Source organism: Phodopus roborovskii, unplaced genomic scaffold, assembly GCF_943737965.1.
Source record: "Phodopus roborovskii unplaced genomic scaffold, PHOROB, whole genome shotgun sequence".
NCBI classification, from domain to species: Eukaryota; Metazoa; Chordata; class Mammalia; order Rodentia; family Cricetidae; genus Phodopus; species Phodopus roborovskii.
In genome coordinates, this window is record NW_026126691.1 from 3,287,033 (window position 1) to 3,310,733 (window position 23,701).

Consider the following 23,701-nt stretch of genomic DNA (forward strand, 5'->3'; position numbering starts at 1 on the left):
AAAGAAACCCTGTCTCGAAAAACTAAAACCAAAATAAAGCAAAAGTGTAAAACTATTCCTCTTTTGAAAACTGTAGCCTGGGTTGGCCTTGACTCATGTAGTGGAAAATTACCTTGAACTCCTGATCTCTCTCCCTCTTCTTCCCAAGTCTAAATGGTTCTGGGGATTAAATCCAGGGCTTTGTGCATGCTGGGCAAGCACTCTAGCAACCAAGCCATATCCTGAGGAGCACTGCCCTCCCCCACAATACACATACACTCACACACACATACACATATATTACATTGTATATAAATATGTGTGTGTGTATACACACACACACACACATTGTAAGAGATTAGTAAGCATTCTTTTTTGTGTTTTCATTTCTCTTGGTGATGTGTAGGAGTGGAATAAAATCATATAGTACTAAATAACAATTTCTTCTTTAGTTTTATTGAGCATAAGCCAAGACGGAAAAGATTCCTATATGGTAATTTATTTGTATCAAATAACAGAGTACCGTCAGTAAGCACAGGTTATGATTTGAATAACATGATGCAAATATTGGGGGAATCGGGTGTCCCAAGTCCATCGCATGTCTAAAGCACACTTAAGAGCTTATGTGGAATAATTTGGTGTGATAAACATTTCTGTACCTTGACCATTTATCAGATATATATGTGATGGTTGTACATACACACTTCCAAATTAAATATATTTATATAAAAAGCTCAAGAATGATGTTCGCATTAATTTCATTAAAAAGTCTATTATATTAAATTGCACCTGTATTTAAAGCAGAAATGTTAAAAAAAACAATCAATTTACTAAATGCAGATGAATTTACAAACAATGAAAATGAAATAAAAATTTCTATTGAAATGTTGTATTCCTTTTTGACATTTAAGAGGCACTAACAAACTATTTTCCCCCCAGATTTCAGAGACTAAAAGTTGTAGGATCAGTATTGAGCCCTCTAAATTAATAATGAGAATCATGGTTGGCAAAGACAGCAGATACATTTATTCTCTCTTATGGCAGGAAGAGAGGACAGGGTCACCGCAGCCTGTACCTCCCAGTCTGAGTTTTCTTTGTTTTGTCAGTGGAAGTCTGGCTTCTCAGGAAAGGTACATCCCGTTCGCCTAATGATGACACTTGCTGCATAGTGGCCGGCACGAATACATTCCGTCAGAGGCTTGTTATAGACCAGTTGAGAGAGAAACCCTACAACAGACAGAAGCGAGAACGTGAGTGTTGTGGAACAGCATTAGAAATATCAAGAGCTCAACTACCATCCAATGCCTCTGGTCTCTTAAAGTCTCAGCATGAAGGGTTAATCTTGAGTTGATGGTCAGAAATGGGCCTGGCAGACTGGTAGAGTCCAACCATAAGCATGTTGGTAACTACAGGAGTGTGATTTGTCTGCCCTGCTTGTGGGTGGCACCACCTAGGAGGTAGCTGGGTCCTGAGAGGAATGAGAAGGGGAAGAGGAAGCCTGCAGTGCAGACAGTGTCTCTGCTTCCAGGTCATAACCTGTGAACTACCCTGCTTTACTGAAACCTCTGAAAGTGTGAGGAGCAAGCCCTTCTTCCTCGAAGCTTTGTAAAGTCAGGCATTTTGTCAGAGTAAGGAAGTCTAACAAACACACACTCACAATATGTCTCATTTAGAGGGAACTTTAAAGCAAGTTCTGCTGAAATGATAGTTATAGTTTAACACTCTCCCCTTCCTTGTGGATTGATTCCTTCTGTATGTATTGATAGTCTTAGTACAATACCATTTCAAGAAAACCCTATGGTCTCTTGAGAGAGACATGTAAAGTGGTGTGAGGCCTGCCAGTGTACGCCTACAATGTCCAGCTTGGGAGACAGAGGCAGGAGAGCCAGGGTTCAAAGTCACCCTAGGCTTCAAAGTAAATTCAAGGCCTTAGCTATGTGAGAGTCTGTTTCCAAAACCAATAAAATCAGAGAGAGAGAGAGAGAGAGAGAGAGAGAGAGAGAGAGAGAGAGAGAGAGAGAAAGAGAGAGAGAGAGAAAGAGAGAGAGAAAGAGAGAGAGATTAGCTATGAATGAAGGTGTTCTTTCCAGAGGAAGCAATAAAACCCACTAACTCCCCAGCTGAGCACCACATCTGCCTGACACTTACATAAAGATAATATAGAGGTCGGTGGTGGTGGCACTCAGGAGGCAGAGGCAGGTGGATCTCTGTGAGTTCAAGCCTAGCCTGGTCTACAGAGTGAGTTCTAGGACAGTCAGAGCTACCCAGAGAAACCCTGCCTCAAAAAAAGGAGGAGGAGGAAGGAGGAAGGAGGAAGAGGAGGAAGAGGAGGAGGAGAAGAACAATAGAAAGTGACTTCAGTTTATCAGGTCACATACAAGGCAGACAACCCAGGGCTGTCCCAAGTGTCATGGGGTTGAGAGGATGGAATGGGGAGTATGAGGAAGCCAAAACAAATACATTTCTAGACAGACTGACAAGACAGATGGCCAGACAGAGGAGGCCAGTATGACTCAGATAGGAGTGGTGACATCACTGTGGAGTGGGTGTAATGAAATTAAGAGATAACTTAGAAGCACTGTGAACAGGTCAGGCCAACCATACATTTCCCTGAGAGACAGGTTGTCGGAGGTTACTTAGCCACATTGAGGGTGGGGCACCTGTGATCCCAGCAGAGGCAGACAGCTCTGAGCTCCAGGGCAGCTAGAGCTCCATAGCAAGAGCCTGTCTCAGAAAGTCTGTCTTAGAGAGAAGACCCCAGATCACTCTTGTCTGGACAAGCCCACGTCTACCTCAGGTGTGCCATGGTCCTCAATGTCCCTGTTCTTACTGGCAATGCTCAGATTCATAAAGAAACTGTTTCTTATCAAATGCTATGTCCACATCTAGATGGTGTCACTGGTGAATTTGACTGAATATTTAAGAAAAACAACACTAGTGCTGCAGAGTCTTTAGGAAATGGAAAAAAGGGGAATGCTTTCTACTTTAACCCTTGACACAAGCCTTACAAATAATAATCTTTATGAACATACACAACATTAAGACATGATGCAAACATTATGAAGGGAATTTGAGTAAATCAAAACCAAACAGCACTTTAACAAGATACTAAGGGGCTGGAGAGATGGCTCTGCAGTTAAGAGCACTGGCTGCTCTTGTACAAGTCTTGAGTTCAGTTCTCAGAATCCACACAAACCCTTTAGTTCCAGTTCCTGGGGATCTGATGGCATTTTCTGATCTCTGTGTGGTGCACTTGCATACATGCAGGAAAAAAGTCACACTTGAAAAAAAGCAGCATCTGGGCATGGTGGGGCATGCCTTTTGTCTGAGCATTTAGGGGTGAGAGGCAGATAGATGGAACTTTGTGAGTTTGAGGACAGCCTGATCTACATAGTGAGCTCCAAGGTAACAATGGCTATGTAGTGAGAACCCACCTCAATCCCTGCTCCCCTAACAAGTTAACAAGGGCCAATGAGATAGCTTGTCAGATGAAAGTGCTTGCCATGCACACCAATAAGCTAGTTATGGAAGGTAAGAACAGGCTCCCAAATGTTCTCCTCTAACTTCCATACAGGTGCCAGGGAATGTGCATGTCCACATGCACACACATACAACAGTATTAAAAATTATAGAAAAGATAATAAAAATTATAAAAAGTTACCTCAAGCTATCAAGGTTGGGTTAAAATTTAAACTATTAATGTAATGCGACAAACCAAGTGTGAAGACCTTAGGTCATCTAAATACATACAGAAAAAAATGACAACATCTAATACCCATTTATAATTTTCAAAATTCAGAAAATAGGAACAGAAAGGAACTTCTCCACCTGAGAAAGAAACTTATAAAAAAAATTTACTGCTAATATTTTTAAGGTAAAAGATGAATATTTCATTTTCTCCTTAAGACTACAAATGAAGCAAGAATGTTTGCCACCCCGTAACCCCCCCCACACACACACTTACACTTTGTGGCAAGGTTTCCTGATATAGCTCAGGGTGGCTTCACACTGACTTGACTTGAGCTGGCATCTTCCTGCCTCATCCTGCATGCTAAGATAACAGGTTTGTACCATCTGCCAAGCCCAAGTGCTCTTCAACACTATCATGGAGATTTTAGTGGAGCAAAGTGATAGAAAAGGAAGTCACTTTCAGTATTTGAAAAACACAGGATTGTCTATGCCTGTAGCTCAAAACAAGCAGGCAAGGCCAGGCATGGGGGCAAACAGAGGCAGGTAGTTCTGTGTGACTTTGTGGCCAGCCTGGACTAAAGTGTTCCAGACAACAGACAACCAAAGCTACACAGTGAGACCCTGTCCTACATCTTCCCTCAAAATAAATAAATAAATAAATAAATAAACAAAACAAAACAAACAAACAAACAAAAAAAAAAAACGGTAATGTCCACCTGGTGGGTTGAGGCAGGGACACTGCTAAGCACTCTATGGTATCAATAATGACAAAGATTACATCCTGGTCTATGTTGGCATGGCAGAGTAGTACTTCCTTTCATTCTAACACTTGGGAGCTGGAGTTCAAGGTCAGCCTCAGCCCTTCAGGGAAGTTTGAGGAGAGCTTGGGTAATAGGAGACTGCCTCAAAAACCAAAACAAGAACCCTGCACAAATGTAAAAATGGATCTCTGTAAGAATCCCATGGAATTGAGAAAGCTCATATGAGTACTACTGAGTTTAGTAAAGTGGGAAGATATCAACTGAAAAATCAACCCAAGAGCTACACTAGCATACACATGTGTGCACAGAAAACAATAATACCTAATAGTGAACAATTAAAAAGTAAGGTGGTGGTGGCACACACTTTTAATCCCAGCATTCGGGAGGCAGAGGCAGTCAGATCTCTGTGAGTTCGAGACCAGCGTAGTATACAAAGCGAGTTCCAGGGCAGGCTCCAAAGCCACAGAGAAACCCTGTCTTGAAAACCAAAACAAAAAATGAAAGAAAAGTGATATACAAAGAACAATTTACTCATATTATCAAACTTGTGAAATACCTAGGAATATGTCTGAGAAAGTCGTGTAAGAGCAGCCACTAAAAATGACAAAGCTGCATTAAGGAAAAGAAAATAAATGTAGGCAATGGAGAAAATGCTACCAGGCCGAGACTCCATGTTACCATCAGCTCTGCAGAACCCGCCACCGACTCATGCACTACCAATCAACTATGAGCACACAGGAAGCTGTTAAAATATGACTTTACATAAGCCTAGCTCCTAAGGAGGCTGAGGCAGGAGGCCTTCTGGGCATCATTAGAAGACTCTCCCTCAAAAATCAGAAATAGAATAAAAAAGAACAGAAAAGAAAAGAAACTGGGTTTGAAGGGCTGGGGATGGAGCTCAGTTGTAGAACACTTGGCTAGTCTGTGAGAGGCCCTCCATTCAATTCCCAGTACTACAAAAACCAGCCAACCAACCAACCAACCAACAACCAACCAACCAACCAACCATCAACTAACCAACCAACAATCAGCCAAACAACAACCAACCTCAAAGCAAAACAAAAAATAAGACTATGGCACCCAAGAAATCATAGGAGAAAATCTTTGTGGGCTTGGGTCTGCTGAAGATAACTTCAGAAGTTCTCTGTCATGGTGACAACCCCCAACCCCAAGTACAAACTTTTACAGAAGACACAATAATTTGGATCAAACTCACTTTATACCTCAGTGACAGGATGAACACATATAGATTGTGGCAATGCCACTGAACAGTCACTAAAATGACAAAGTAGCAAAACAGTCCATATGAAGCCTTGATGAGTGAGGGCTTGCATCTTCCCAAACCTTAAGCACATTGATTTAGGGAACATAAAGACAACTTTATTTAATTATTACTGTATGAACAGATGTGTGTGACGGAATATGTGCCACAGTGGGTGTGTGCAGGACAGAGGACAACTTTGTGTTTCTCTCTTCCCCTCTTAGGAGAGCTCCAGGAACAGAATTCAGGTGGTTAGGTTTGCACAGTATGCGTCATTACCCAGTGAGCATCTGACCACCCCTGGGCATGGAAAGTGGTAAGACCACTTGGGAAAACTATTTGTCAGTACTTTAAAAAGTTATGTTTGGGGCTGGAGAGATGGCTCAGTAATTAAAAACACAGGCCTCTCTGACAGAAGACCAGAGTTCCATCCCAGCACCCACATGTGCACTTACAACAGTCTGTAACTCCAGTTCCAGGGAGTCTAGCCCTCTTCTGGTCTCTTAGGGCACCAGGCACACCTGTGCACAGACATACATGCAGGAAAGCACTCATTCATACAGAAATAAAATTAAATCTTGTGATTAAAAAGTTAAATTAACCTACTATATGACTCAGTCATTTTATTTCTAGCTATTTGCCCAAGGTAAATAAATGTAGACATGTATAGATTTGAAAATGAACCTTCCCAGCAGCCTTATTGTGACAGTTTCCATATGGAGGCAATCCAAATGGATGAGCTGGGGCAGGAAGGAAGGGTTAAGGAAGGGCATGGGAATAGGGGAAACACTCATAGGGCAGCACATCACACCTCAAAGTTTATAAAATGCACTTAAAGAATATTCATTTAATTGTATGTCAATTGCACTACAATAAAATTATAAAAACATAAAAGAAAGAAGGAAGGAAAAAAGTGTAGCTACAAATAAGATAGGACAAAACCAGAAAAACCTGCCCCCCCCCCCCGGGCACTTGAGCAGTTGCTGTGCTCAAGTGCTCAGGCCTGAGGATAATGAGAAACTGTTCTGCAGGTCGACTTCCGGCCTTCCCTGAGGTCCTGGGCAGCCCAGGGAGCAGGGTGTAGTTGAAGGTTAATTTGAAGCTGTGATATAATGACCTGCAGAAATCGTTACACCAGATTTATGCCCTTCCTCTTTTCCAGAAAATCCTCTGTATTTAATAAAATAAGTTTGCCCAATTACAGAAGAGAGTTAATTTGGTTAATAACATTCTCTCAAGAGTATTTTTTTTATCAGAGTCTTCAGGTAGTAGGCAAAGGTTAGTATAAACTTTCTGCGAAACTATGAGACCGAAATGTTTGGCCCACACAACAAAGGGGGCAGATGCCAGATCCAGAGCGGGGTCGGTTTACACTATTAGAAGCCTTATAAGCAACATCTGTTTTCCTCATTCTTCCTGCTATGATCTTTGTAAGAAAAGCTTGTGTTGTGGAATGTTCTGTGGAGCTAAGTGCTGGTCAGCACCCTCCTTCTAAGAGATGAACTGGCCGATGAACTTGGTGTAGTGCTCTAAAGATTCATTTGCTTTGGCAAGGAAAACCTGATGCTGACAAAAGCCAAGACCTTTGGCCCCAGGAGCGTGTCACCTTTTCAATAATCTATTTTTTAAAAACCAGCAAAGATGAATTACAGATAACACATAATCAATTATAAGTGGGACCTTCAAAAAATAGTCTTTATTAGACTTAAAGACCATATAAATTTATTTAATGTGCATGCTAATATTTAAAGAATGATAAAGAATTCCTTTATAATGCAAATGAACAAACAGCCTAAGTCCCTCTCAACCTCAAGACAGGGTCTTACTGTGCACTCAGCTCTGGCTTGTCTGGAACTCCACTATCAGAGATTCGCCTGCTTCCGCCTCCCCAGTGCTGGGACTAAAGGTGAGCAGTACCACTCCTGGCTTCTAAGGCACTTTTTTGGTTTTTTGAGACAGGGTTTCTCTGTATTGCTTTGGAGGCTGTCCTGGAACTCACTCTGTAGACCAGGCTGGCCTCGAATTCAGAGAGATCCACCTGTCTCTGCCTCCTGAGTGCTGGGATTAAAGGTGTGTGCTACCAATGCCTGGCTTCCAAGGTACTTTTATATCATGAAAAATAAATGTAACATGAAATTGACTACTTTACCAATATGTACTTATTTTTTACATTTATTTATTTAGTGTGGAGGTAGGGCAGGCATGCTGTGCCATGGCATGCATGTTCAGGTTAGAGAACAATGTGCTGGAGCCCAGTTCTTTCCTTCTACTGAGTAGGACTAGGGCATTGAACTAGGTCTTTAGTCTCCATGGCAGGCACCTTTTCACATTAAACCACCTTGCCAGCCCTATTAGCTCATTTCTTATTATTTTTTTTTTAAGATTTGTTATTTTTATGTATATGAGTATTTTGCCTGTATGTTTGGTGTCCTTTGGAGTCAGATCCCCTGATGCTGGGAACCAAACTTGCCCTTACCTCTGTGCCATAACTGCAGCCCCAGTTCATCTCCTCTTAATGGCTTAATCATGGTTAACTGCATGCATCACAGCTTTGCTACTCATTCACCTACAGGCTGAAGAGCATCCTGGTTGCTCCTTAGTCTTGTCATTTATAAGTAAAACTGCTATAAACATTTGTGTATAGGTTTTTGTGCAGATGTACATTTTTAACTCATTTGGGCAGCCAAGGAACACAATTGCTAGATCATATGGCAAACATATGTTTAGCGTGTAGGAAACTGCCAGACTATATTCCTAAGTGGCCACACTAGTTTTCATTTCACCAGCAGTGAGTCAGAGTTTCTGGTGGTGCACATCTTTGGCATGTACACCACACATACAAATTCAAGATGCTGGTGAAAGGAGATAAGAAAGGATTTCCTCTCCATTTTGAGGCAGTATCTCAAGTAGCCCAGAATGGCCCCAAGCTCAATATATACCTGAGATAGCCTTGGATTCCTGATTTTCCTGTCTCTACCTTCCAGGGGCTTGGATTATAGGTGCTTGTCACCTCCTTTAGCTGTTTTTTCCATCATTTTTATTTTTATTTTTTACTATGATCCAGGTATAGAAGTGTATGTTTATGACCCTAGTCTCTAGGTGGCTGAGGCAGGGTGAAGGCCCAGTTCAAGGCTAGCTTAGAAGACATAGTGAGAGCATGTCTCAACAACCATGACCAAACACCTCACCCCACGTTAACTTAAAAAGGAACCCTCCTCAAACAGAAGGGACTATATACAGGCTTCTGTATTATACCCCAAACCCAGCTATTCCTCAGTGTTCTCAGCATTCTCTCCCCAGTGTGTCTAGCTATCTTCAGAAAGTCACAATTCTTAAGTTCCTCGCTGTGGCTTTGCTTTCTGACTGCACTAGTATGGTGATTTCTAGATTGCCTTTGTCCTTGGCCTCACTCCAGCTTGTTCACTGAAGTTATCCATTCTCTTTATGTGTAAGTAATATCAAACTTCACACTGTACAGTAGTGACAAGTTAATTACATAGTTATTAAGAGATAATGTGGGAGTAGTAACACAAGTTATCATGTAATTACCTTTGTTCTTAAAGGCATTACTGTGCAATTAAAGCAAACCTGATATGATATTATAAATAGCAAGCAATAGTACCCAACTCCTTTCCTGTCTATATGTGTGCGCGCACACATTGCTCTCTGTCATTTCTGGGTCACTTAGTTTTCCACTTCTTTATTTTCCTTCTTAAGAAGACATCTGACTAGGTGGTGGCTCACACCTTTTGTTCCAGCACTTGGGAGGCAAAGGCAGGAACTCTTTGAGTTCCAGGCCAGTCTGGTCTACAAAGTGACATAGAGAAATCCTGTCTCGAAAAACAAGCGAGCAAGCAAGCAAGCAAGCAAACAAACAAACAAAAAACCCATCTGCCTTTTCAAAGCTGGGATACTGAGTTACTGAGTACGATTCTGTCTCTATCTATCTATCTATCTATCTATCTATCTATCTATCTAGTCTGGGCTACTGAGTAGGATCTGTCTCTCTATGTATGTATGTATGAACAAATGAATGAATGGCTCTTTCGATAGTTCTGGCTGTCCTGGAACTTGCTATGTGTAGCAGGCTGGCCTTGAACTCACATAAAATCACCCAGTTCTGGCACCTAGGGACCCTGTCTTAAACACAAACACCCCCCTCTCCAAAAACAAAAACCAACCAACCAACCAAACAAAAAACCAAACCAAACAAACAAACAAAAAAGCAAAGCAAAGAAACCTGGCCTTTATTGTCAACTTTGGTGCTTTCTTACTCCCACTTGCTTAACCTTCTCATCTTCTGCACCACAGACACCAGATCCAAACTGTCACAAGCAGGTGAGGCTGTTAACTGACAGGCTCTATTTTTGTAGGCATTGTATAGCTGAACATCTAGGCAATGAGCTAGACAGCAAAGAATTCAAAGAAGGATGATATAGTATTTGTCTTAGATTTTCTGCTCCAGAAGAAAAAAACAAACTGTATTTGGAGATATCAAGAAATGCTTCCCATGAACACATTGGTCTTGGTGGGTGCTCAAAAAGAGGAACATTATACACAGAAGAAACAGAAGGGCATGGTAGAGCAAAGTACATTTTGGAAAACAGTAAAAGGTCAGTTGTGTTGAGGACATGACAAGAAAAGCAACATGGAGAGCGAATATTAAGGATCTCAGAGAGCACACTTAAGCTTTGGTTACAGCAGTCTGGTCAGGTAATTCTGGCAGACAGAAGTAGAGTGTAAACTTACTAGGAGAGGAACCAGTCCAAAGTCAAAGAACCCACATCTTTTTTTGTTGTCTTTTTGACAGTCTGTTACTCCAGTCTTTAGAACTAGTCATCCCTTAGATGCCATAACCTTCATCAGTCACTTAGACAGGAGCAGGAAGCAGTACAAGAGGGCTTGAGAATTTTACTCTAAAACACCAAACACATTACTGTAGACATGGGAAGACACACTAAATGCTCAAAGAGTTTTCATTTCCTGTTCATTGTTCTAAGTGAATGACTGTCATCCCTGCCTCCACACCCACTGTGATGTTTTTCTAGCTGTTTGCAAGATGGCAGGTGGAGTGTTTACACAAAAATCTTTCATGATGCTTGAGGCTAATGCAGTTCCTCCTCAGTGTTGGCTTGATGTGCATTAACCTTAATCATTAAAATTACAATGAAGAGGGCCCCAGAGATTGCTCAGAGGGTAAAAGCACCTGCCACTCAAGCCTGATGACCTGAGTTTAATCCCTGGACCCCGCATCAGAGGTGGGAGAGAACTGACTCTACAAAGCTGTCCTATGACCTCTATGTGCATGCTATGATGTGCACGCACACACAAAGACACACACATAGACACACACACACACACACACACACACAGAGACAGAGATAGACACAGATACACAGACAGAAACACACACACACTACTGCAGTGAAAAGCAAACAGAAATACCTTAGAATCTTCTTTAACAACAGTATTCAGCCAAGTGTTCAGATAGTTTCAAGTCAGCCTGGGCTTTACAATGGGACTGTCTCAAAACAAACAACAATGCCCCCCAATACCAAACAAAAAAAGAACAAAACATGGTATTTTTACACACCTGACATGCATGACAAAACATATGAATATCCTAAAGATATTTTATTCTTCCTCAAAGATAAGTTATAAATTATGCCTGAATAGTTGCCTTAATGGTGACTATTCAGGATAATCATGTTCAGCTCTCTGTCTTTGCACTGGCTTTGGCTATAATGGGCTTAATTACCATATTGAGAAAAAGTCTAAATACCTGAAGCCATTACATTCATACATTTAACAAGTCACAACCTTGGGGTCCTATTCTACCTGAAAATATTATTCAAAGTTCCTAGTTATTACTACTAGGGGAAACTTTTAATAGAAGCTAATTAGCTATAGAACCCCCCCAGTGGTTAACTGATTTTAGGGGCTAAATTTCTGCTACTTCTAATTATCCTCTGATGGCTTTCCCTGGTGTTTCAGAACCACAACAGATGACAATGAAAAACTACAGCGAAATCTATCCACCCTGACACTGTGCTAAGTGTCAGCTTTTCCCTCTCCAAGTAAAATCAATACTCTGTTTGAGTAAACATGTTACAGCTTTATTAGGATGTCTTGCTTGTTCTGTAACAGCTACTTGAAGCTGTGGTAACAAATCGACTCAACTCAGTTAAACCTAGAGAGCTGGGTAAGAGGCCTATTGATAAGGTTGTTATAAAAATAAACTGCAGGAGATCAGAAAGCTGGAGCAAACTGCCTGGTAAATGTCAATATTTCCCCTTACAGAGGATAGCAACAGTGAGGTCATGTGCAAAGTCCTTAGCCTTTCTTAACGATGCTTCTTGCTTCAACTGGACAAAGCCTTTCTACTTCTTGGGTGCAGCTTCTCTGAATGAAATTTTAACTAATTCCCCTGTAGATCTGAAGCAGGAAGTTTACATAAATAAATGCCCACGATTTTTCATATTCAGATTCTTTCTTCATAGGAATACTTTAGTCTTAAACTGGCTTTGTTAAATAACCTTAAGTCATTTGGAATACTTATGGCAATACAGTCTCACCTTTTTATTAGTGAAATTAAACTGTCATCATCTGCATTTTGCATTTCACTAGAATGTTTATTCTTGAAATAGTTTCTCTTGGCCTTGGGAGTTCTTGCACCTCGTGATAGCAAACACCATTGGCTTTAATGAATGGAGGTATATGTGCAATGTCTGCTACTTACTAGGAGTGAGCTTTCATGGTGGGTATGGCTTTAGCAAACCCAGGACTCAGATCCTCTCACAGAGATGTCCACAGGTTGCTTAAGGAGCTAACATCTGGCAGGAAACTCCTACTTCCATTTGGCTAGTTCAGACCATCCAGATGTGAAAGTAATGGTTTCCTTGGACTGGGAAGAGCTCAGATGTAAATTTTCCCATTTTCTATGTAGTCTACTCTGTAAAATTTTGTTCAGTTTTAACTTCATATTGACTACTAACTAATGATTAATTCATGTAATGTAGCTATATATTAGAAAACAAAACTTTCAAGGAAAAAGAAATCAACAAACATTGATGAGTGTTCAATTAAAAAGCTACTGTGTCTGCCAAGGTTAGGTCTGAACAACAAGTATTTATACAATGAAAACCAAAGTTTAATTGTGTGTTAGTGCAAGGCCTGACCCAAACAGGAAGTTAAGGAAGGCAGAGGTTGCTTTGTGACAGGCCAGCATAACACATGCTCTCAGCCTCAGCTATGGGAATGACTTCAGTGTCTATGTTTGTATCTAAGCAGGGTCTCCTTGAGGCTATTTCCTCCTTGCTATGGCTATAAATGGAAACCTGTTTAGTTCTATTATCTAGTGTTATGGGATGTTTGAATTAAACCCAAATCCAGGGGCGTGGGGATGTAAGTGCTTGCCTAGCATGAACGTAGCCCTGGGTTTGATCCCTTGTGTCCTATACATTGGATAGGTGGTATGTTTGTAATTGCAAACAGGAAGACCAGGAGTTCAAGTACCTTCTTGGCTACATAGTGAGTTTAAGGAGGGCTACATGAAATTCTCATTCAAAAAAGAAGAGGAGTAAGAAGAGGAGAAACAACCACAGCAGCTACCTGCCGGGGCTGAGGAATATATAGATCAGTAGTTGTTGGCATAAGAAGTCATTATATCACTATTTATACATTTCAGTAACCTATACTTGACAACTTCTCATAGCAAAGTTGGTCCTAGATATTTTAAAATACTAAAATGACACATTTTTAATTTGCCATTTTATGAGCCAGAAATAAAAACACATAGTTCTAAACTTTATAAAATGTTTGTTTTGTCTTTGTTTTTCAAGACAGGGTTTCTTTGTGTGACAGCCCTGGCTGTTCTGGAATTCACTCTGTAGACCAAGCTGGCCTAGAAGTCATAGAGATCTGTGTGCCTCTGCCTCTGCCTCCCACTGAGACTAAAGGTGTGAGCCAATACTGCCCACTTAACTTTATAAAATGTTAATGTTGGTAGGGCATGGTAGCTCTCACCTTAAATCTCAGCAGGTAGATCTTTGTGAGTTTCAGGTAGACAGGGATACATAGTAAGATTGTTTCAAAAAAAAAAAAAAAAAAAAAAAAGGAAAGAGAGAAAAGTTAACTGGATAATAGAAACAAAAACCAAGGGCTTGTGTTCATACCCTAGGTTAGGGTACTCATATATCTCTCATATCTGAGAAAAGCTTCTAATTTGGTAATTATATGCTATTTTTGGGGGTTGACCCAGACCTCTGCTCATGTTTTATTGTGTGTACGTATGTCAGTGCACATTCATGGAGAGATTTGAAGAGGACATCAGAGTCCTGGAACTGGAGTTATAGGCAATTGTGAGCAGCCCCATATAGGTACTGGGAATCGAACTCTGGTTCTCGTTATTTTGTTTTACACACTAATCCCAGTTCCCTCTCACTACCCTCTTCCCACTCCCCCCACCTTCCCCTCATCTCAACCCCCCATCTGCTCCTCAGAGAGGCTAAGGCCTCCCATGGGGAGTCAACGGATTCTGTCATATCACCACATTGAGGCAGGAGCCCCCTCTCCATGTCTAGGCTTAGCAAGGTATCTTTTAGTAGGAAATGGGCTCCAAAAAGGCATTCATTCATTAGGGAAAGCTCCTGGTCCCACTGCCAGTAGCCCACAAACATTCAAGTCTCCCATTGTCACCTGCATTCAAGAGGCCTAGTTTGGTCCTATGCAGGTTTCTCAGCTGTCAGTCTAGAGTCAGTGAGCTCCTACTAGTTTGGGTCTTGATCCCTTTGCTCATATTACCTCTCTTCCTTCCCTCTCTTCAACTAAACCAACCAATGTACTTTAAGGATGTATTGACCTCAGTATAGAAACCAGGATATGTGTTTCCCCTTTGTATCTACAGGAGAAGAAAAGCTGTGGATACCATCGAAGTGGATCAAGATCTGAGTTGAGCAAGGGAAACATCTTAATGAAGAGAAATGACAAGTCATCTGCCAAAGTAGTTCCCATGAGTTGTGTGGAGACCTATCAAAGGTAGGGGAAGTGTTCTGTTCTTGTCTTTACAGGAAACAGAAAATACCCATCTTCAAACAGCCAAAAGATACTGAACGTGTAAGTACCTACAGAAGAGAAGATAGCTCTCCAGAAAGAACCATCTAATATATGGTACCAATATTTAATTCCAGTAAACTATTTCTATATAGGAATCTATTTCTCTTTACTACCTAGTATTCCTTTGGTCCCAGTTCATATAAACCAATGCTGGCTTTGGAGCTGGATTTGGCTTTCCTTCTCTAAATTCAAGCATTGAATTCACAGTTTCTGATTTAAATCAAGAAGCCAATTGGTGTAAGGCAGAAGAAAACAAAATCTGGGGACTGTCATTTGCCTATACTCAGTTTTCTCTCTGAAATCCTAATTTTCCACATATACATTTTCATGCTTATTGTTGCCTTTCCCAATATGCATACCTTAAAGATTGAAATTTTTACATTGATATTGATGTTTAAGTTTTCCACAAGGAATAACAATTCCTAACAGCAATCTTTAAACTCCCCAGAAAGAAGATGGAACCCCACTTCATCGTTTCCATTTGATTCAACCTAATGCATCTGGACTACAAACATTACCCTAAAACTGGTTTGGGACTGTTATGCTTGAGACAACTCATGACTAGCTAGCTGAAATGATACACCTTTTTATTACACCCTGAACAGAGTTTCAGGTAGAACTTCAGTCAAGCATTTCCTGCCAAACAGAAACTAGCTACAAATGTTACTTTCGAGAAATTTTGTTACTAAAATTTTTCTTCTACAGGATCCCATGGAGTAATCATTGTCCCATTTCAGCAGGAAATTAAGGTAATGGTGCCCTTTTCCCCCACTCTTGGCTTTTAGGGATAATATTCATCTGCATAAGGTTGGTTTTAGTTACTTAGGGTTAGGTATAGAAGGTGATGCTCAGACTTGGGTATCTTTTAAACAGGTATAGGGTATGGTTGGGGGAGATATGGTTTAGATGGGATATAGATAGATTAACTTATGTTCTTGTGAATTATCTTAGTAATTATTAGTTTATACAACTTACATTGCTATAGATTCTTATATGTTGTAACCTACGTAAAATTAAGTTTGTATTCCTTTCTCGGATGTATACCTTTGCTTATGTTCAAGATAATTCACGATATTTTTTATCATGCTGCACTATAGAGATCTACCTCTGGTCAAGATATTTCTACTCTACCTCTGTTTCAGAGATTTACATGTATATATATGTACATAGTTATATTGCTAAAGTAATTGTCCCTGCTTTATTCAAGGAAGTTTCAACCATTTTTATAACCAGGTTCCTGAGTATTACAGATTATCTTTACCCATGTTTCTTATACCTGTGAGATTAGTCAGACATAAATGCTTAATCTCAAACATTTCATAGACCTGAAGAATATGGCATTTAAATGTTTTAATATTAGTATCTGTTGACATGAGACAATATAGCTTCGGACATCACAGTGCATTTTCAGAAAATAAATTGGGCACTGATGTTGCTCCTTCTGGAGTCCACCCTCTCCTTGGCTAATGGCCTCTTGGGCAAAGAACTGCCCCACCTCGACCACTGACTTGGATGTGCTGTCCTACTGTGCTTGTAGGAGACAAACATAGAAGACTGCTGAACCTTGCTAAGTCAGGGTAAGACAGTCTTTCTACCTCCCTGCTTCTGTAGTCGTCTGTCAGATACTCTAGGCCTTAGCCAAAACTGGTTGTACCAACATTGCTGTGAGACTTTGGGTGACTGTCCTGATAGCCTGCTGCTTCTGTCCTTGTTGCACGGTTTGGAAGCTGCCTACCCTAGTATTGTTATCTTCCTTTTCAGGTCTTTGATGACGTTGAAGATTAGACTATCACAACTATTATTCTCTCTTCCTAGATAGGAATATTAGGTGCTAGACTTAAGCTTTCCAGCTTAGGACAATTATTGTAAATCTCTGTTATGCCTTCACCCTAGGACTAGATATGTAGGTCTTAAGTTTGTATGTTCTTGATTCTCCTTTTCTTAGAGAATACTTGATATTCACTGTCTTTGTATATAGTTTTGTATTAAGCCTAAATCTTTTCTTTAGACTAAAAGGAGAATTGTAGTGAGATATCCACCCAGCCCACACCTGTTGCACTGACCATGCCCATTGGGGGCGGGGACAGGGGCAGACCTGACCTGGGAGAACTAGGTCTGGGGTCAGGAACCCCCAGAACTCTCTCTTGCTTCCTGGACGGAGACAGAGAGCATCTAGAGGCAGCCTTGGGACTGGAACCTGCTGGTGTTCATCTATCTCTGTTGTAAGTTATTTCTCCCCGAATAAACATCTGTTCAGCCTATCTGTTCCCCCACCCCCCATCCTTTTTCACAACAGATGCCTTCAAGGCTACTTCCCACTTTCTCTTCTATGAGGTTCATTGTGGTTGGATTTATGTTGAAGTCTTTGATCCTTTTGGACTTGAATTTTGTGCATGGATATAGATATGGATTTATTTGCATTCTTCTACATGTCAACATCTTGTTATACCAGCACCATTTGTTGAAGATGCTTTCTTTTTTCCATTATTTGTCAAAAATCAGGTGTTCATAGGTGTGTGGGTTGATAAGGTGTTTGATTCGATTCCATTGGTTCACCTATCTGTTTTTATGCTAATACCAAGCTGTTTTCATTACAATAGCTCTATAGTAGAGCCTGAAGTCAGGGATGGGGATGCCTCCATAAGTTCCTTTATCGTACAGGGTTGTTTTAGCTATCCTGGGTTTTTCATTTTTCCATATGAAGTTGAACATTATTCTTTCAAGGTCTGTGAAGAATTGTGCTGGGATTTTGATGGGAATTACATTGAATCTGTAGAATGCTTTTGGTAAGATTGCCATTTTTTCATGTTAATCCTACCTATCCAAGAGCATGGAAGAGCTCTCCATTTTCTGATGTCTTCTTTAATGTCTTTTTTCAAACACTTAAAGTTCTTGTCATATAGGTCTTTCACTTGTTTGGTTAAGAACTCTGGTCCTCTTTAAGAGCAGGAAATGCGCTTATTGTCATGCAACAGGGTTTCTCTATGTAGCTCTGGATGTACTGGAACTTGATCTGTAGACCAGGCTGGCCTCAAACATAGAGGTCTGCCTGCCTCTGCCTCCCGAGTCCTGGGATTAAAGGTGTGTGCCACCACTGGCTGTTAAGATATATCTCAGGCCCATACAAGTATAAACACACCTAATGAACCAATGATAATTTAACTCCTTCACAGCAAGATGGACAAGATTTAAAACTGAATACAACACCTTCCAAATAAAACAGAGTATGTTTAACTTTATGAAAACTTACTAATTTGTCCCTCTCTACACTGGTACTGACTGATTTTAAAACTCTGTTATTAAGTGGGGACATGGCTTAAAGTGCTTGCTGTGCAAGCAAGAGGACCAGGGTTCATATACCTAGAACCCCAAATTCAGGGTGTGTGTGTGGCAGCTCACCTGTAATTCTAGCCTTAAAAAGGCAGAAACTAGAGACTGCCAGTACAGTCTTGGTAGCAAGACTTGCTCTGGTTTTGAATGAGAGACTGCCGCAAAGGATAAGGTAGAAGAGTGATGAAAGAAGATATTAGTCTTGGGCTTACACACACCCACACACACTCCACATACATATACACATGAAGAGGATGGAAGGAAGTTAGGAAATAAAGACAAAAAATGTCAAACCAGTCAAACAAAAGACAACAATATAACCCCTCTGTTGTGGGCTGGGGATGCAGAAAACTCTGGGCTTGATCCCTAGCATTATGAAATGGGTGTAGGAGCACATGCCTGTAATCTTGGTACAGTATCTGGGTAGCTGAAGGAAGACCAGAAGCTCAGAGTCACTGTCAGCCACATAGGGAATCTGCGGAGAGCTTATACTACTAGAGGATCTATTTTTTTTTTAAATGACTTATTTTTATTTTATGTGCATTGGTGTTTGCCTGCACGTATGTCTATGTTGAGGGTGTCAAATCTCCTGGAACTGGAGTGCAAAGATGCCATGTGGGTCCTGGGAACTGAACCCAGATCCTCTGGAAGAGCAGCCAGTGCTCTTAAGGCTGAGTCATCTGTCTAGACTATGAGGCTCTGTTTTTAAAAGGAGAAAAACAAAACCAATCACCCAAACAACAAACAACTCTGTTATATCAGAGGCTGGTAGTAGTCATCAGGCCAGTATTTAAAAAAACTATGCTGCAGGCCATTTCTCCTCACTTGGAATGGAAGTCGTGACATGATCTAGTAGGTGGAAGTACTAAAATAACTTGTGGGTTACATTTGGGATTTAAATATTGGTTTTGGCAGTGATCCTTGACACATTACTTAATCTCATCACACACTATGGCTGAGAGAACTGTCCAGTATGGGTTAGGCCCAGTTTCCAACTAAAGTTTATTTAAATAAGTAAATTTTTTGTTTCAGCTCACTAAGTTGTGGAGGTAGTTATGCATCAGAACCTAACTATGGGTCAGGCAGGTTATGGCACATTTGACTAGATCCATTTGACAGCAGCTGGCATGTCCACTTCAATATTCAAACTCGTTCCACTTGTGAACTGATACTCCATGTCAGGACACTAACAACAAACACTTTGTCATGTCAAAACCGTAAGAAAATGAACCTTAGTCATTTTAATTATGGATTATCTCAGGTCAGAGAGCAGGTTCTTGAAGTTTGGTACTTTGGTTCAAGGTTATCTATCTTTTATTCTCTGGGCATGTGATAACTGCAAGGTATGAATATCTCTGCTCCCCTGCATGAAGTTGGTCTAATGTCTATGGTTGCTTCCAACGACCAAGTCAATTCCATTCTTCATGGGACGGTTTTAAGAATTTTTCCCTTAATAAATCAATCAAAATAATATCCTATTAGAGTAGAAAGGCAGGGAAGTTTGCATCACTGCAATGGGGCTGCTTTGCAGTGGGTAGCTGTCATGTAAGCCACCTTCAAGTAAGTCCCTAGGAAGCTGTAGTCATATAAAGGTTTTGATTTCTGAGTACAAAAGTGTGGGAAACAATGTACTGAATGCTCATCACATCACTTTCTAGCTGTAAAAGCAGAAAAGCAAAGGAAGGTGGTGGTATACAAAAAGCCATTGCAGGGATTTTTCCTCTCTTGTGACAATTTTGATAATTCCATACATGTATATAATGTATTCTGATCATATTTACCCCTCCTATCCACTTTTATACCCTTCTCACCCTTGCTAATCCTTTTCCTTCTCCCAACTAGCTTCCCTTCTGCTTCCATGGTTTTTCTTTTCTTTTGGTTTGTGGGTAGGGTGGGCATGGCCCACTAAGTTTAATTAGGGTTGCTTACATGAGTAAGGCTTATGGTAGATACAGAGCAGGAACAACTTAGCAGCGGCTATGTGACTGGAAAAAATCCTCAGAGGAATTGTGTATCATTTCATTGTATAAAACTGTGAAGCAACAATTCAGGAGGAGGATGAAGGCTAGAAAGATGGCTCCTCTGGTTAAGATGCTTGGCATCCAAGCCTACTGAACTGAGAACCCAGAGAAAGTGAATCTGCCTGCCCTGAATTATCTCATTGGGCCTGGAAACAATTTAAAAAAAAAAAAAAAAATCAGTTGTTTTCTAAATATAAATTAGACAATGGAATTTTAATAGATTAAAAAACATAATAGTTATTTGCAAAATGGTCACTAAGTGACCTTAAGAGTCTTTTACATATTATAGGCACTCTTTTAGGCAATACATTTCCTCAGTTATTAACTCTCAAAATACAGTGTTCTAATGTGGGTGGTGGTGGTATACACCCAGCACTTGGGAAGCCAAGGTAGATGGATCTCTGTGAATTTGAAGCCAGCCTTACACTTACAAAGTGAGTTCCAGGACAGCCAAGGATACACAGAGAAAACCTATTTCGAAAAACCAAAAACCAAACCAACCAAACAAAAAATAATCTTATAATCTATAGATGGCTGTATTTAACCATTCTCGAGTCATTTTCTACCCCTAAGAATGTTGGTTCTTGAGAGAGTACCCTAGCCTTTTATCTGAGGGGGACCTGGACATCATCTGTCACAGGTGTATTCACTTTCTGTCTAAAGATGATTTGTAGGTTTGGTCCACACACTGTTCCTCTAACCCTATTATATTAATACAGACTGGTATTGATGCCTAGTGGGAACATATTGGTTAGGTTCCTTTTCATATCGTTTGTTATGATTTTTCTTCTCAGTTTCATTTACTGGAAGAGACTTTCACTGGGAACAATGACAGTGCCTGTCACAAAATGTTCTCAGTGTTTCCATTTGTTACTATGGCAGTGACAAAGAGGGTTCCAAATGAAAAGGCTGACCTGCTGTGACAAAGCACAGCAGGACAACAAGAAAATTTCTCCTGACCTGGGAAATTAGGAAATCATAGTTGGAGATTATAGAATTTCTCTATTTCAAAAGGTACAATCCTGACACTTGGGCTTTTGAGGGAGAATGTGAAAGGAGTAGTTTTATCATTGAGAAATAAAAGAGCAAAGGTTACAAAGCATTTAAGATCTCCACATAGAACAAGGAGGTATGTTTGTCAAGGCCAAAGGGATTTGATACACACACTAAACCCTTGAGCTGGAACTGTGAATTTAATTGGTGTACACCGGGGGTACTCATTTACAAATTATAGATGAGATTCCATGACGTAAGTGTGTATCTTTTAAGTGGCTAAAATGAAACACATGACAGTTTGGTACTGAGTTATCTAATTAGTACAAGGTAGCCAGACTGATGTTTTAGCAAAAACCTTGAAATTTATGAGAAGAAAATTATTGTACTTCAGAGAGTTAAATCACCACCATATTTTGTAGACTGGAATCTAGATATGCAAAGTCACAGAAGACAGAAATACTCTTAGGCCAGCAAAGCTTGAAAGTAACAGGATGAATATATTATCTGTCTAAAGATAGAACACGTCAATCAGAAAGGAGATATGTTAATCAGGCAATGAAGCAAAGAAAAAGAAACTATTTAGTAATGTAAAAGTTGTCACTGCCTCTCCATTTATGTAGAAGATAGAGTTTAACAGCTGGGTTACTTCTAATCCCAAGAGAAAGGCTCTCACTGATATGGAGATGGGAACCTGAGGTTTCTACCAATAGGCTTATTTATTTATTTTCAGATGTAAAACCATTACTGTTTAAGACAGATTTGTCAGGTATCATATCTCAGTGCAATTAAACAGCTGCTTCATACAGCCTGCTTGGGCTTCATGATTACTTAGGAGGTTTATGACCAGGCTTTGCCTATTTCCTACTGCTCAGTAAGACATTACTGGATCAAGCTCATTCTGCACTTTCAGTTTCTTTTTCTAATGCAACAAACTTACCTGGTGTCTTCAGCATCCAATCAGATAACAAAAGGCCATCTTCAGTAAATGAAGTCATTTTATTTAGATTCTCTTTAGCAAGCCAGAGCCTGTTAGGAAGGCTGGCCTGTGGTTCTTAGCTTTAATGAGATCTCTCTCAAGTTGAGTTTCCAGAAGTATCCAGTGCAGTGACTGCATTGTCAGAGTACCAACTCTAAACCCAAACTACAGAAGTTTGGAACCTGACCCTGCAACTAAGCAGCACTAGACAAGGGCATGTTCCTCCCTTTCTCTTTGCCTTACTTCTCTTAGTAGTAAACAGGGTTAAAAAAAATAACCTGTTTTGGAGGGCTGCATGTTTGAATTCAGTTTGAGTTGTACAATGAACTCAAGCCCAGTCTGAGTTTCAAAAACATAAATAAGGTCTGGGGCCCAATGGGATGGATCAGTGGGTAAAAGCATTTGGTGCAGCGCCCAATAACCTAAGTTTGATCTCTTAAACTCATATGGTGGAAGAAAATCCCAGCTCCTGCAAGTTGCTCTCTGACTTCCATAAGTGTGCCATGACACACGGTTGCCCACACACATACATACAAATAGAAAATAAGTAAATGTAAAAACCAACCAAAATAAGGTCTTAAGATACAGCTCAGTGGCAGAGTGCTATTTAGTTGACACTAGCCTTGGAGTTAGATTTGCTGCCCTTCACAAAATACTACACCCCCCCTAAGCTAACTAAGTTAAGGTACAACATAAAGGTTATGTACTCACACACAGAATGTGCTAACTATGCCAACATGAATATCCCACTGATGACTGACATTAGGCTATTATCTCATTTTATGACACAGTGTTTTGACACTGGGAACTCACTGGAATACGACTTTTGTTTTTAAACTCAGAGTAGCAAGTATCCCTGTTGGCCTTGAACTCACTACATAGGAAAGAGGCCTTGATCTTTTGAACTCCTGATTCTCCTGCTTCCACCCACTTCCAGTGTGTTGCTACTATAGGCATGCATAGCCACTGTTTTATGTCATGTTAAGGATAGAACTGAGGTTTCACTCATGCAGAGAGTGCTCTACCAACTGGACTATATCCCAAGCCCCAGAGTAGGTCTATAATAAGAAAAATGGTAACCAATTCCAGGATTATCAATGGCATTATTTAATTTAAGTCTGCCTTCTAACCCCCTCCCCAGTATGTATTTTATTTGTATGTGTGTGTACCACATTTGTGGAGATGTCTTCTGATATGAGAGGAAGTTGGATCCCCTGGAATTGGAGTTCCAGACCAGACAGTTGTGAACAGAGAAACATGGGTGCTGGGAACTCACTTCAGACCCCCTGGAAGAGCTGCAAGTAGACTTAATTACTGGACCATCTCTTCAGCTCCTTATCTTGGTTTCTTTTATACACAGGACTTCACTATGTAGCTCACGTTGGCCCTGGACTTGCAAAGCCTCCTGAGTCAACTGAGCTTATATGTGTGTGTGTGTGCACGCCTCCATGCCCACCTTAGTTTCTCAACTTTTATTTTAGCAGTGTGTTGTGAAATCCAGTGCTTGGAGTCTGGTTCAGCTAGAAATGAAATATGTTGAGAATACTGTTCTTATTCACTGGTGGGGTAGGGG

At 40.5% G+C, this 23,701-nt stretch overlaps 1 protein-coding gene across 1 annotated transcript in view; it reads right to left on the reverse strand.

The window, feature by feature from the left end:
- Positions 1-409: 409 nt before the first annotated feature.
- Positions 410-23,701, reverse strand: part of Adk (adenosine kinase) — a 266,620-nt gene continuing 243,328 nt past the window's right edge. The window contains exon 8 of the mRNA XM_051174772.1: positions 410-1,206. Coding sequence (XP_051030729.1) covers positions 1,082-1,206 — 125 coding nt within the window. The 3' untranslated portion in view covers positions 410-1,081. The remainder of the gene's footprint in view (positions 1,207-23,701) is intronic.